Source organism: Scyliorhinus canicula, chromosome 6 (genome assembly GCF_902713615.1).
Source record: "Scyliorhinus canicula chromosome 6, sScyCan1.1, whole genome shotgun sequence".
Classification (NCBI taxonomy): Eukaryota; Metazoa; Chordata; class Chondrichthyes; order Carcharhiniformes; family Scyliorhinidae; genus Scyliorhinus; species Scyliorhinus canicula.
In genome coordinates, this window is record NC_052151.1 from 23,064,624 (window position 1) to 23,079,989 (window position 15,366).

The 15,366-nt window shown below is 49.0% G+C and overlaps 1 protein-coding gene across 4 annotated transcripts in view; it reads left to right on the plus strand.

Moving 5' to 3' along the window:
- The window catches only part of daam2 (dishevelled associated activator of morphogenesis 2), a 370,882-nt gene that overhangs the window by 271,120 nt on the left and 84,396 nt on the right, over positions 1 to 15,366 (plus strand). For 2 of the 4 annotated variants that reach the window (XM_038799044.1, XM_038799045.1), the window contains exons 15-17: positions 6,016 to 6,123; positions 11,389 to 11,436; positions 11,695 to 11,801. In XM_038799044.1, the coding sequence (XP_038654972.1) occupies positions 6,016 to 6,123; positions 11,389 to 11,436; positions 11,695 to 11,801 (263 nt within the window). The remainder of the gene's footprint in view (positions 1 to 6,015; positions 6,124 to 11,388; positions 11,437 to 11,694; positions 11,802 to 15,366) is intronic. The other 2 variants (XM_038799047.1, XM_038799048.1) reach the window with 2 other exon arrangements.

A 15,366-nucleotide genomic window follows, 5' to 3' on the forward strand; every position in this document is an offset into this window, starting at 1 on the left:
AGATCCCCCCCGCGCCCCCCCAAGAACGCCGGAGGCCGCCTGCGCCGCCGGGTCCCGCTGGTAAGGGACCTACTCCAATCTACGCCGGCGGGTCCGGCAAAAAACGGGTGGAACTTCGGCCCATCGCAGGCCGGAGAATTTATGCATCCCCGGGGCCCATTGAGTCGCGCCAGACCCCACCATTCTCCGAGGCGGGCGACGCAACTCACGCCGGGCCGATCTTTGGGGACCCGGAGAATTTGGAGGACGGCGGGGGCGGGATTCATGCCGACTCCCGGCGATTTTCTAACCCGGTGGGGGTTTGGAGAATCCCGCCCCAAGTTTTGCAGTGCCTCCTTTCTCTTTGGGCAAACATACTGGTGTAGAAATGGGTAAAACGGACAATGAGTCGTAGAGTTTATCCCAGTTCCTGCGTGTCAGTTTGTACTGCAATATTATGCAGCTGAACATGCACAGTCTATCAAATTAAATTGCTTCACGTTCTACTGGACTGCCGGCTGCAGAAAACATTGTCTGCCACAGTGTCTGAAACACCGGTTACGGGAGGGAAATTAAATTCAGATTACTGCAGGAATGCACAAACTGCCTCTCAAAACAATGAAGCTTTAACATAGATCGAGTCCCATGGATCCAGCACACTGACTGTTTACATAGTGGGCTGCTATGGGGACAAGGGATTAAATAAACTGAAAATTCAATTCAACTCCAGTGATCCTTCTCTACCTTCTAATACATTTAAATACTTATCACTTGGTAAGTATGCTCTCGAGTGGACTGCTTAAAGTATGTGAAGTCTGGGCTGTCATCTTGTTTATCTGTGCAATATTTAATATCAAAAAGGAATGCTGTGCGCAGTTCTTCAATGCCTGAAATGCTTATTCAAATTTTCAGCCTGATGGTCCCGAATCTGCACAATCTAGAAATGGCATTGTACATTGCACGTGAAAACCCTTGTATTACATTATTTTGTCTATCGTTTACTGGAGAACTATCACCAGTGATACCTTCGCAGGATCCTCCAGATCTGGTGACACTGGTCCAACAGCAGTGTCCTCCGCCAAGCCGATTTAGCGAACGCTGAGGGGTTAATCCTGCAAAACCAGCTCGTCCAGCCAGGACGTGGTGTTCATGTGCCTGACATCAGACTCCCGAAGTAACTGCTCTACTCGGAACTTGGTTTTAGCAGGAGTCACCGAGGGGGCGGGGGGGGGGGGGGGGGGGTGCTTTCGGGATGTCCTCAAAGCACCTCAAACATCTGAGCCGACTCATGGGAATCTCTGGCTCGTGACCAACCAAAGTGGGGAACGCATGTGGCAGAGGCTGCAGATTGCACGTTGGATTTAGCAACCCTTTCAGAACCCATCAAATCCAAATGGGAAAAGTTTTCCTCAGTCCTGAGGGATTGTCTCTGAAGATTGTCTACTGTTCAATCAAGTCTTTACTTTGGTTTTGTTCGGGCTTGGGCACCCCATTAAAGCTGTGGAGCAAGCAACATCATTGATTTTAATCTGAATGTTTCTACTTTGAAATCACAGTCAATCAGCCTTTGATGTAAATATTGTCCAAGCAATCTAACTGAAGATAACTGTAAGCCAGTTTCTCCCAGCCTCACCAGGGTGATTGTCAACGTGGTTTTGCCCGCATGAGTCAAGACTATGCCGAGCCATTGCAAAATTTGACGCATTCACTGCATTAATGGGATAGTATCAGATTTTGGAGCAGTCATGTTAAGTTTAGAGTAATTGAGTATTTCATTGTATTCGGAGAGAGGGCTCCTATATTTAGAAGCATACTAAAAGGGCTGTTGATTTGGGTAGTGCCCATGTTTATAATATGTGCCCCTTGTAAATGTAAGTGTGCAAAGGTTAGGCTCTAGTTTTAGCCTTCAGAGCCTGCCGTTCTGATGTAGAACAGTCACACTGGGACACTATCATATTGACACAGGCTAACAACGGGGCATTGTCACATCAGGGCATTTACATTTGCAGACTATCATCTCAGAATGCTGTCACATTGGCGGGCTGTCACATATACGCACCATCGCACTTACACATATCGTCACAACAGTATTACAGCGTTGCCAAATTGGGGCACCATTAATGCCATTTCTCTTGGATTCCTGAAGGGATTGGTTGAGCACTATGAACATGACTGGTCACGTATTCCTCCTGATGTTTGTGTTCAACGTGCCTATGATCATTGTACTAAACCAGAGTTGGGCAAATATTCCATTTGTTTCCAGTGTGTAGTGTACAAGTGGAGCAAGCTCAGTTCAGCTGGGTTGGGAGCTCTGTAGCCTCCGGATCAGAAAGCTATGGGTTCAAGTGCCCAGCAGCATAGGGGATGGGATGTGGTAATGATGGGATACAGCATTGTGGGAGCTGTCACCAATTGGATAAAAAATTAGCCAGAGACGCTCCCCCCCCCCCCCCCCCCCTCCCATCGGCCTTGCGCACTTTCAGCTGGAGAGGTTAAAGACAAAAAGGTGCTCCTCCGGCATCCTCACAAAAAAGGGGCAACGCAGGAAAACATTGTTTCACTTGTCTTTCATCCTGTTGCAGTTTATGGGACTTTCTTGTGCACGAAAGAGCTGTAACTTCAGCTAATTGACTGAAAATGCCACTCCGCAGGAATACAGCGTGGAATTTGAACCCACAAACGTCTGACTTGGTGGTGACAGCTACATAGAAACATAGAAAACGGGAGCAGGAGTAGGCCAGTCAGCCCCTTGAGCCTGCTGTGTCGTTCAGTATGATCATTACTGATCCTCTACCTCAATGCTTTAGGCCCACTCTCTCCCCATACCCCTTGATGCCTTTAGTGTCTACAAATCCTTCTTAAATATATTCAGTAACCCACTGAGCCATACCTGATGCTGAATGATGCGCTTATAAAAATGCTAACCTACCTTCTTCCTTCCCATTAACTCCCATTGTGTAACTTTGTAGTGTCTTGCCTCTCTGTATTCCATCCACGTCTTTGTACACTACTCCAGTCACAAAATCCTGTTTTACCATGCTTCAACGGAAATGCAATCTTGATCCCAGCAAGCGATTGTTCAGCTCACCCAGGCCCTCTGCCAGGTTTCACCTTGTAGACAACACATCCCTACTGTGCAGCGTTATTTCCCTTCCCCTCCCCCCTCACCCCTTTCTCAAAATCCACTCTGTTTCTGTTTAGATTGAGGTGCTGAATGAATGATTAACTGAGCTGTGGGGACAGGAATTTATAAATGGGCTATTTTAGTCTGCAAATTCTAGCTGTCCCGCTCCAAGCATAACATTTGTCTTGGCATTGTGTGGCTATGCATTTATCAGGATTTGAGGGTATAGTTTCCTGCAGTAGTCGCAGCGGTTTGATCGGTGATAATAACCAGTTGTGACACTGTCAACGGGGCTATTAACAGGCAGTGGGGGAAATAAGGCTGTTCTTCACTGGTTACTGATGCTGCCCCCCCCCCCCCCCCCCCCCCCACCTTTGAATGAATGCAGCTACGTTTACGACAGCATTGCAACTTCTCTCTTCCACCACACACACACACACACACACACACACTTTGCTAGGGAGTCACCCAGGTGGAGATATTGTGATATAAAAAGGAAAAACTCCCATCTACAAGTTTGCTGACGACACGAACGTGGTAGGTCGGATCTCGAACAACGATGAGTCAGAAGACAGGAGGGAAATAGAGAACCTAGATGGAGTGGTGTAACAACAACAATCTCTCCCTCAATGCCAGCAAAACTGAAGAGCTGGTCATTGGCTTCAGGAAGCAAAGCACTGTGCACACCCTTGTCTGTATCAACGGGGCCGAGGTGGAAACGGTTAGCAGTTTCAAATTCCTAGTTGTGCCCATCAGCAAAAAACCGGCCTGGTCCACCCATGTCGACGCTACAACCAAGAAAGCACAATAGTGACTATACTTCCTCAGGAAACTAAGGAAAGTTGGCTTGTCCACATTGACTCTTACCAACTTTACAGGTGCACTGTAGAAAGCATCCTACCTGGCTGCATCACAGCCTGGTATGGCAACTGCTCGGCCCAAGACCATAAGAAACTACAGAGAGATGATCACCGCCCAGTCCGTCACACAAACCCGCCTCCCATCCATTGACTCTGTCTTCACCTCCCGCTGCCTGGGGAAAGCGGGCAGCATAATCAAAGACCCCTCCCACCCGGCTTACTCACTCTTCCAACTTCTTCCATCGGGCAGGAGATACAAAAGTCTGACAACAGCACGAACAGATTCAAAAACAGCTCCTTCCCCACTGTTACCAGAGTCCTAAACAACCCTCTTATGGACTGATGGACTTATGGACTGATCTGATCTCTTCACACTTCTGCTGAGTAATACTACACTCTTGTGTGCTTCACCTGTGTCTATGTATTTACATTGTGTATTTTATATTTGCTCTTTTATGTATTTTCTTTTCATGTACGGAATGATCTGTCTGAGCTGCACGCAGAACAATACTTTTCACTGTACATTAAACCGACCCAATCCAATCCAATCCAAAAATGCCTAGATAGAAAATGAGTGTTGGTGAAGTTGTCACTATGAAATGTAAGCATCATTGTGTCAAATTCTGATATTATTATTTTCGGGGATTTATTTAGAACAAGTGAAGAGGGCACACTTGGAGTGCACGCCTCATCATAACTCAATGTCAAAACTAAATTAGAACATTTATCCACTTCTCGCTGAATCTTTGTCCCATAAAGGTGCGGGGCTGGATTCTCCGCAGCTCCGTGCCGAAATTGCCTTTGGCGGAGGGGGGCGGAGAATCAGCTTTTACGCCCGAATCGGGCCTGGCGCCGCTCCTGCCATTTCCAGTCCCCGGAGAATCACTCGTCCGTGAATTCCGCCGTGCGGCTGGGCGGCCATTGCCAGAGGTCCTCCCAGTGTTACTCCGATCTCGACCGGCCGAGTTCCCGATGACATGGTTCTAACCGCGTCTGGCCGGTCGGGACTCATGCCCTGTAACTACTAGGTTGAAAATATATATATATATTTTGAGTGAGCCCTTCCATTTCGCTGAGGGTGGCTACAGGTCGAGCTCCATCAAACAATCCACTCTGAAAACTCTGCTCACATCTTGATAGCTGTGACAAACTCCACCACAGCAGCAGAGACAATCCGCAACATTCAAAACAATCAATAACTTTCTAAATAAAATAATCCACAACGTTTAAAACAAAAAGTCAATTCACCCTATCTCCCAATGTTATTGAATCATTAAAATGTCCCAGGATCCGGATTTATATGTTCACAAAAATACAATCCTTTCTTCCTTGGGCCATATCCTTTCGGTGTACAAAATTTTGTTGAAATCAGACATTCGTTTTTGAGATGTACTAACAGGGGCAAAAACATTACCATTGCCCAACTTCAATGGTGGAGATCATAAAGAGACCTAAATCTAATCAGTGTTATAGAGGCAGTATTGGTGTATGTTGTGTTTAGTCTTCTATACCTTGCAAAGGAATCCACTTATCCAAACCAGGATCTTTATTGAGTCTCATGTGGTAAGATGGCAATCTATTGCAGAGCACGTTATCATGGATTCTCCTTACTATTCCTCTGGAACTACACCTAGCACCAGCAGTTCACCTACATGTCTTACTACCATCTGCAACCTTCTGCTGATGGCTGGATGTGTCTCCACTTATATGGGAGTCTCTGGTCACATGACCATGGCCTTGAGACCACATGCTGTATCTACACCGTCACTTGCAGGTTGGAGGTCGCACACCTTTCAGCGATGATATTGCTTACACACATATCACCACAGCGTGGACATGCGGTTTGAAGGAAAATAGTGCCGGCATTTAAAGTATACACCTGAAGTGTGTTTGAAAACTGGATATGAATTATAATAGTAGGATATTGAGCTGCGTCACTCCTTGAAAACTTGAGCTGTGTTGTGGTGACCCAGCCATGTTTAATGATGTCCTCTGGATGATTCTCAGATGTTAACAACTTCATTGATATTTCTGCGGTCTGGACTGTTGCAGGACAGAATTGGAGACACCGTCTGGAACGAGATAGACGACCTCCGAGCCTTCAACACACTCGACCTGGAAGATTTTGAGAAGATGTTCTCGGCCTACCAAAGGCAACAGGTAGGACTTGTTTTTCTCCCTTCGCATTGAACCAGTAACATAGAGCAATGCTTACAGAGCAGTTGTCAGGAATTTCAATCAACTTGCACGGCACCTGGATGTTCAAAAGATGGTCTTCGCTAAATCTTTAAAGGTTTTGGTGAAACAACTAACGAGAAACTGGGCGCAAATCTCCAGCCATGTTGGTCTCTCGCTTGAGCGCAACATGGCCGGAGAATGCCGTGAAAACCCTCCAACAAGTCTTCCGACGGCCTCCACGCATCCCGGGATTCTCCGATGCCCCACGAGGCATCAGAGTGGGAATCCCACCCCAAAAGGGCTTGACTGAATGATGCTCACGGAAGTAGGCCGTAAACCTACTTACAACCTACCTGCGCAGGATTCACCGGCCTCCTTCGATTCACCGGTCTCCCCAGGGAGGCTGTGTGGACTCGGCGGAATGGCACCTCGAGGGTCTCCCGGTCCACCGGAGACTCCATGGTGGTCAGGGACAGTGCAGGGTGGCTCCCTGTCCTTTGCCTGGAACGCGGACACCTTGGCACTGCTACCCTGGCACTGCCAAAGTGCCCAGATGGCACTGCCAAGCTGGCAGGGGCAGTGCCTGTGTGCCAGGGTGGTAATGCAAGGCTGCCAGGGTGGCACTGCCAAGGGCCATGGGGGCAGTGAAGCCGTGCACATAAAATGAGGGTGAAGGGCTGGTTTGGAGGGTGGGAGAGTGCAGGGGCAGGTAAGTAGGGGCCTCCAGGAAGTTGTGAGGGAGGGGGGGGGGGTTGCTGTAAAGGGAAGTGGGGGGGCTGCGATAGGGGGGGCTGCGATAGGGGGGACCCCAGGGACTCTATAGCAGGGTGTCCTCACTTGGGAGGTGTGGGGTAATGTCCATGTGTGAGGGAGGCTGACGTTGCCCATGGGTTTGGGCTATGGAGGACCCACAAGCTCACAGAGATCAGGGCCCCTTTCAAAATGGCGGCCCGATCTCTTGAGTTCAGTTATCCAGTGCTGAAAAAAATTCTAAGTGCGAGCTAAACCGGAGAAACTCCCCAGGGCCCAAAAAAGTGACCAAGTATCATTGAGTAGCAGTGGGCAACTTGTTGGCAGAGCCGGAGGGAAGCTCCCTGGAAACCCACCACAAATGAACACACAAATGTTTTGGGAGAATCGGGCCCATTGTTTCCAGTGATAGAAAGGATGGATCACAAAGCAAATGATACAGAGTTAAGGTAATTGGTAAAAAAAAACGATAGACAGGATGAGGAAAATATTTTTTCATGGTGAGTTGCTGGGATCTGCAATACACTGCCTGAAAGGCCAGTGGCAGAATATGACCAATAACACTGAAAATTGAATTGAGTTAATACTTGAAGGAGAGAGCTGCAGGTGGAGGTGACTATTTGGAGCGTTCTTTCAAAGAGCTGGCACAAGCACCGTAAAACAAATGCCCTTCTTTGCTGCGTTATTTTTATGATTTTCTTTTAATGTTGGTTGGGTTGTCTGGACTCCAGGAGCTAAAGGTGGCTGCTGAAGGTTGGGGCTCATGTGGCCAAGAGTTGGCCATTAGGTTTTAATCAAGGGGCTCCCGGTTTCAATTGCCTTGCAGCCAGCGAGTAATTTCCTTGAGCAGGGACGTATTCTCAGTGGACTGCCGTGTGCTCCATTGAGGAACGTTGCTGGAGAAACCTGCCTAAAATGAATGGAGGTTAATATTCCCTGCCAAGCCTGTGAACCAAGGCTTCTTGCTGTGACTCTCCTTTGGGTTCGCAAGGTTTGGGCGAAGAAGGCCTTTCGCCCATTTGATCTCATCTTTCCAGAATATCAAGCACACCATCTTCCGACCTTCTGCTTCTTTTTAATGAGTCCAATGTCACCCATCCACCCAACCTGATAACTCATTCCGACTGTGGCTCATCCTTAGGGCGAGACTATTACCCGAAGGCCCACCCTGAAAGGTCTACACTACCCTAAACCTGTGGAACATGGAACATACAGTGCAGAAGGAAGCCATTCGGCCCATCGAGTCTGCACCGACCTCACTTCCACCTGCCCCCCGTAACCCAATAACCCCTCCTAACCTTTTTGGACACTAAGGGGCAATTTGTCATGGCCAATCCACCTAACCCGCACATCTTTGGACGGAGCACCCGGAGGAAACCCACACAGACAGGGGGAGAACATGCAGACTCCGCACAGACAGTGACCCAGCGGGGAATCGAACCCGGGGCCCTGGCGCGGTGAAGCCACAGTGCAAACCACTATGCCACCGTGCTGCCCTAACCTGTACCTGCATGCAGATGCCGCCCTGGATTTTCTGATTTGATATTGCAATTGCGAAAACTTTCCAGACGTTTGGGATGCACCGTTACTGCATTTCCCTTCGTGTCGCAACACCTAATCTGAGAATCTCGCCGTCCTGGGGAGGATGGAGCTTGATTGGGTCTGTCACCTGGACTTTAACCTGGTGTTGTAAGACTTCTTACTGTGCCCACCCCAGTCCAAAGCTGGCATCTCCACATCTTAACAGCGAAAGAGACGAGATTCTGCCCATCCTTATTCTGTGAAGCAGCAGTTGCCTGAGAGCAAGTTGATTGGCTGCTTTATACTTCCAGGTGTTAGTTACTGAGTATGCAGAGACATCCATATAAGGCAGCCATTTTCCACAACTTCTGTCCTTTTCTCTCCTTGATTCATCTATATATACATGTGTGTGTGTATGTGTGTGCCTTTGTATAAATAAAGAAATACAGTGTGCTGCTCCTTCAGAAAAGTTTGAAGTGTCTGGACGCCCGTTAATCTAAATCTGTAGCCGCATTTTTATATATTGTTTACGTGCCAGTGTAAAATGTACACAGATAGTTTATCAAGCCCCAACATTTGGCTCGCCTGCTCCATTTTTGACATAGTGAGTATTCAGCACAAGGCTGTCTTCTTTTTCTCCTTCGAATGGGGGAGGGGGACGGGGTTAAGCTTCCTGCAACATTTCAAATTTGCTTGTTCAAAGGGCAACCTTTTAAAAGATTAAATCCGTTTGGTCTGGGTTTATGGCCCATTGAATAACAGTTTGTTTTGAGGGCCGCTTTTGACTGTTGGCACTCTGATCCCTATATAAGGATGTGTGTTCACGGGGTCTCATTTACATAGCTCCGCCGACCAGTGAACCACTCCAGTCCAGTTGGCCCTTTGGCGAACGATACACGAACACGTGCCGGCGCATCCGCCGCTCTGAAGACAGCTGGCTCTGCTCCGTGTTCTCGAAATCACCTGGTTGAGTTGGCGGGTTGGCACTCCCTTCGTGGGTGAAGTCACAATCCCGATCCAAGGCTGTCCTGCAGGGGCCGTACGAGACACATGACCCCATTCACTCTTTGCTGCGTGCGTGTGGCAACCAGCTTGTGCGTTGCCTGCATCACGTTTCCATTAAAGCCCATTAAAAACAAAGAGGCACTTCAGTCAGAGTGCGGCTACGGGACTGGAATAAAGTAACATTTCTGGATCTCTGCATCACCACTGTGGTGGTTGGCACAGCCTTGGTTTCCACTTGGCTCCACAGCAGTTGGCAGAGAGCTTCCTTTGAGCTGTGCCAGAGGAGAATGACGAGGCCTCAGGAAAGGAGCTAAGCAACCTACTCTGTGGATATAAATGAAGGAGTGAGCTGCCTCAGACTGATCAGTATCAATTTAGAGCTGTGCTCAGAGGGCGTTTGACCCTCAAAGTGGACATTTCATAGAATCGCTACAGTGCAGAAGGAGGCCATTCGATACATCAGGTCTGCACTGACCCACTGAAAGAGCATCCTTGCGAGGCCCACTCCCCCACCCTATTCCCTGGAACCCTGTAACCCCACCTAATCTTGGGACACCAAGGGGGAATTGATCATGGCCAACTCCACACAACCTGCACATCTTTGAACTGTGGGAGAAAACCGGAGCCCCCCCGAGGAAACCCAGGCAGACACTGGGAGAACGTGCAAACTCCACACAGACAGCCACCCGAGGTCCCTGGCGTTGAGACATCAGTGCTAACCACTGTGCCACCGTGCTACCCTTGCGGTTGATTCGCTGATTCAACTGAGGTGTAGCGGGAGATCAGTTTGCTGCCCTAACAGGATATCTTTTACTTGTCTCTTCTTTTAACTCCACAGCTTTTCCTTGCATAGCAATGCTGAGCTGTTTCCCCGATTTCCCCCTCCTTTTCCCCCCCCTTCATGTGGGCAGCACGGTAGCATGGTGGTTAGCATAAATGCTTCACAGCTCCAGGGTCCCAGGTTCGATTCCCGGCTGGGTCACTGTCTGTGCGGAGTCTGCACGTCCTCCCCGTGTGTGCGTGGGTTTCCTCCGGGTGCTCCGGTTTCCTCCCACAGTCCAAAGATGTGCGGGTTAGGTGGATTGGCCATGCTAAATTGCTCTTAGTGTCCTAAAAAGTAAGGGGGGGGGTTGTTGGGTTACGGGTATAGGGTGGATACGTGGGTTTGAGTAGGGTGATCATTGCTCGGCACAACATCGAGGGCCGAAGGGCCTGTTCTGTGCTGTACTGTTCTATGTTCTATGTTTTCTAACCCACAACTGAGAGTGACAGGTAGAGTGGCGGGCTGACGGGCTATTTAAAGATTTAACCTTAGTTGCAGGAAGCAACAACCGCCCTTCGTTGAGATAAAGTAACATGTAAACATTACCGTTGGGTGCATTAGCAATAGCTTTCGTGGTCCAATATTTAAAGAGAGGCGGCAGTCCGTTTAGGTATGCTATTATCTGTAATGGCAGAGAAGTGAATGCCGTAAAAATGTGTTACATGCTATTCCCCGAATGTCACCAACAGTAATTTCTTAGCTTTGCCACTCATGCCTGCTCCCAGGCCCTGTTTTAACATTGTGATTGAGATGGCTGCCAGACAGGGTTTGATGACTGATCAGCATTCTACTTTATATCGTGCCTTATCATGTTAAATTGCTGCAAAAATGAAATCCAGATTGAAGAGCAGCGCTTTTTATGGAGGCAAAATGGACTTGTCTCTCACTCACTCCCTGGTGGTGGTGCCAAGCTGCCACTACTGGACTGGTGAGGGTCAGCCCTGGGTGACGGAATGTGGGTGGAGAAGAGTGGTATTTTGGTGGCGTTAATGCAACGTCGTGCGCCACTGAGGGACCATCCAAAATAGCATGTGGTAAAGATTAGACGGACATTGACTGATACCTTTACAGTGCATTTGCTTGCATGTTTGCTTTCTGCTGAATACTAACTCACCTTGGTGTGTTTAAATTTTCTTTGCTCTCTGGAGACCTTTCCAACACAGGACATGCTCACTAACACTAAACTCTCAGAACAGGTGAGTGTCAATCCCATTCAATTTACCAGTGGGAAACCCTTACCCCTTCCTCCGCTGAATTTCGTTGTGTCGATTGCCGGTTGATTTGTGTGTGTGTGTGTGTGTGTGTGTGTGTGTGTGTGGGGGGGGGGGGGGGGGGTGGGGGGGTGGGGGGGGTGGGGGGGGGTGGGGGGGTGGGGGGGTGGGGGGGGGGTTGGAGTTTGGCTGGTGAACTGCGCTTAACTTCTCACACCTTCTAACAATGAATCACATCTGCAGAAAGAGCTCGGCTCAACCGAAGATCTGTACCTCACGATGAGGAAGGTGAAGGAGCTTTCAGTGATCGACGGACGAAGGGCTCAGAACTGCGTCATTCTGCTGTCAAAGTAAGTACACAGCCAAAGATGGCCGACAAGACACTTATTATCCTGCTGGGGGTTTAGTGCGACCATGACCCACCCCACGTAGAAGTGAGCGCGAAAGGCTGAGGCCCACAAGACAGTGACCCGTTTGTTCTCAATCAGGATAGCAGTTGTGGGTTTGACAGTATCATAGTGATTATGCTTCATTAAAGCACTTCGGGAAGTCTTGAGATTGGTCTCTTTTTATGCTTGCGGATAGACGAGGAACTTAAACAGTCAGGGTTTGAGTTACCATTGAGAGAGATGGAACTTGCATTCATTTGCCACCTTTCCCATCTTCAGAATCTGCACGGCAAATTAGTTGTTTCAGGTTTATATTGCTATGCAGACAAACGCAGCAGCCAGATCCCACAGTTATGATGTAAATGGCCAATTAATTTGTTTGTAGTCATGCTGCTTGAGGGGTGAAAGATGGATGGGCCTCTGACACCCGCCCACCCCCCACCTCCTCCCTCCCTTCAGATTTGATCCATGGACTCTATAATATCTACCTCTACAGGCAAAACAGGACCTTGGTTTATTGTCTCATTCGGACAATGTCATCTCTGACAATAGAACACTTCCTCAGTCTTGCACTAGACTGTCAGCTTATGTTACCACTGGGGTTTTTCATGGAGGTGGTGACTCCACCCACTGACTGGAAGGTCAGAGGCAACCCTGTCTCCAACTGCCCTGGAAGCCATGGTTCGATTTTATGTTCCTCAGGAAATGAATTGCCGGCAGTTGTGGACTCCGCCACTCTAAAGCAGGATGTCACTCTTCTTAGTACCTCTGGTTAGTCAAAGTCCCAGCAGCGCCACAAGGAGACCACTCCGGGGACTGCAATAGGTCCAGCCATCATTGAGCAGGTCTGAGTGCAGTTAAGTGAGGTCAGGTAATGGAGGTCGGGCCAATCAGGTAGGCTCCAACAGTGGGGTGTGGTTGTTTTTTGGGGGGGGGGGGGGGGGGGGGGGGGGGGGTAGGGAGGCACACCAATTGCAAGGGCAGCAGATTATCCTTCAACCCTTGCCATCGGGGGGGGGGGTGTCCTCCATGAGGTGGGGGCTGGTTTAGCTCAGTTGGCTGGACAGCTGGTGTGTGACGCAGAGCAAAGCCAGCAGTGTGGGTTCAATTCCTGTAATGGCTGAGGTATTCAAGAAGGTCCCGCCTTCTCAACCTTGACCCCTTCCCCCCCCCCCCCCCTTGCCTGAGGGTGTGGTGATCCTCAGGTTAAATTGCCACCAGTCAGCTCTCCCCCTCACAGGGGAAAGCAGCCTATGGTCATCTGGGACTATGGCAACTTTACTTACTTTTATCTCCGTGAAGAACAGGCCGTCAGGTCAGAGGGGATCCTTCCACCGGAGTCCACAGGATGATTGCCAAGCTTTACTGGGCAGCTGCCCCAGATGGAGAAGCTTCCACCTACCACCCGCTCGAAATACCAGCCATGGTGGGAAGAGGCCCTAATATGGCCATTAATCAACCACTTAATGGTCTCAATTGTACCTAGGGTGGGTGGGCCTTCTGCCATCCACCTACCACTCTTCCCAGCCACTGGTAAGCTGCCAGTGGTGGCAGGAGGCACAGCACCCCTCCCCCCCCCAGCACACCCGACTTTGCACCTCCCGCCTCCCAGTCTGCTCCAGGGGGGTGACCGAGGTGAATACTGTAAGCCGCTGGCCTATGTGTCAGGCCCTGGAAAGGGGCACAAAACCCTTTCACAGATAAGTGAGCATGTTATCATTAATGCCGCTTGTGCAAAGTGTCTGGTGGAAGGTAGAATCCGATGTCCTTTCCTGCCAGCACAGACTCATCAAGAATGGTCATTTGCGTGCGGGTGTTAAAGGGCCTTCACTCCCCGTGCAGCTGCTCCCCTTTGGCCTCGGTGCTTCCAAGGCAGGAGGGGAAAAATAATGAAGTCCTTTGAATAAGAAATCTTTGGGAAACGCAGGGGTCAGAACCCAACAGCATGACTCATTGCAAATGAAAAAAATGTACACGATCCATTGTAACTGATGAGGCCTCGGATTCAGAAATCTGTTCAGTGTTTCCAGTTGTTATGTGTTTGTTATCTCATAGCTCAGGGGGCTACGCTATACTTTCATTTGGAAGTTCTGTAGCCGGTACAGAAAATCAGCTGACCTTAAAAAACAATTCAAATTTAAAAATTGCTCCATCCTCCTTTCATAGAATCATAGAATTTACAGTGCAGAAGGGGGCCATTTGGCCCATCGAGTCTGCGCCAGCCCTTGGAAAGAGCACCCTACTTAAGCCCACACCTCCATCCTATCCCAGTAACCCCACCCAACCATTTTGGACACGCAGGTTAATTTAGAATGGCCAATCCACCTAACCTGCACATCTTTCGGGACTTGTGGGAGGAATCGGGAGCACCCGGAGAACGTGCAGACTCCACACAGACAGTGACCCAGGCCAGGAAATGAACCTGGGACTCTGGAGCTGTGATGTGACAGTGCTAACCGCTGTGCTACCCTGCCTTTCATTTGACCTATGTGGTGAATGTATTGTACTAACTATTCACCACTGTATTATATTGTATCACGCTGTTGCCCATGAGGGCTCCACCTATGGACCATTGTACGATATTACACAGAATGTATCATGTTGGTGCCCTTGTGGGCTCCGCCCCTGGCTCCTCCCCTTGAGGGGAGGTATAAAGAGCAGCTGCCCTGTAGGCGGTTCTCAGTAGCAGAGCAGTCACAGGCAGGCACTGTTCTAGTCGATTAAAGCCACTGTTCATTTCAACTCTCTGTTTCACATGAATCAATGGTTGCAGCAACCTATAAACAAAAGTCAATGGCATGCTTATCTGTCATTTCAAAATTCAATTTAAAGCATTTTGTTTGAGCTTTTCCAATGTCTCAATTATTGGAAATTATTGCACAGTGTAGTTCAAAGCCATATGGATCAGCCTGATGTTACATTTCCCCGTGTTTGGTGCTGAGTTTGTCAATCCTAGTTGGGCTATCGGTAAGGTTGACAGTTGACCCCCGCGCCCTTGGTTGGAGTGAGAGGAATAATCAGCCAGGGTCCTTGCTTCTGACCTCTAACCCTTGATCCCTGTTGGAAAATGCACGTGAAATGAAAATGAAATGAAAATCGCTTATTGTCACAAGTAGGCTTCAAATGAAGTTCCTGTGAAAAGCCCCTAGTCGCCACATTCTGGAGCCTGTTCGGGGAGGCTGGTACGGGAATTGAACCATGCTGCTGTCCTGCCTTGGTCTGCCTTAAAAGCCAGCGATTTAGCCCTGTGCTAAACAGCCCCTAAGTGGTTATCATTTGGAGGCCGTGATCATTTCAGGTTTCCACAGTTGATGGTCTGTTGATAACTCTCTGAACTGACTCATGAAGGATGGTCACTTGCTGCTGGAGGGCTGTGGAACTGTATCACCAGCAGGAGGCAGCATTTTCCGACATACAGGTGAGGAAAATTGAGTCAGATCCTTTTCGTCTGCAAAGGGTTTCTGCTATTTCCTCCCAACATCACCACCCCCACCCCTCCTCAACTTCAACAACTATCCGTCAACCT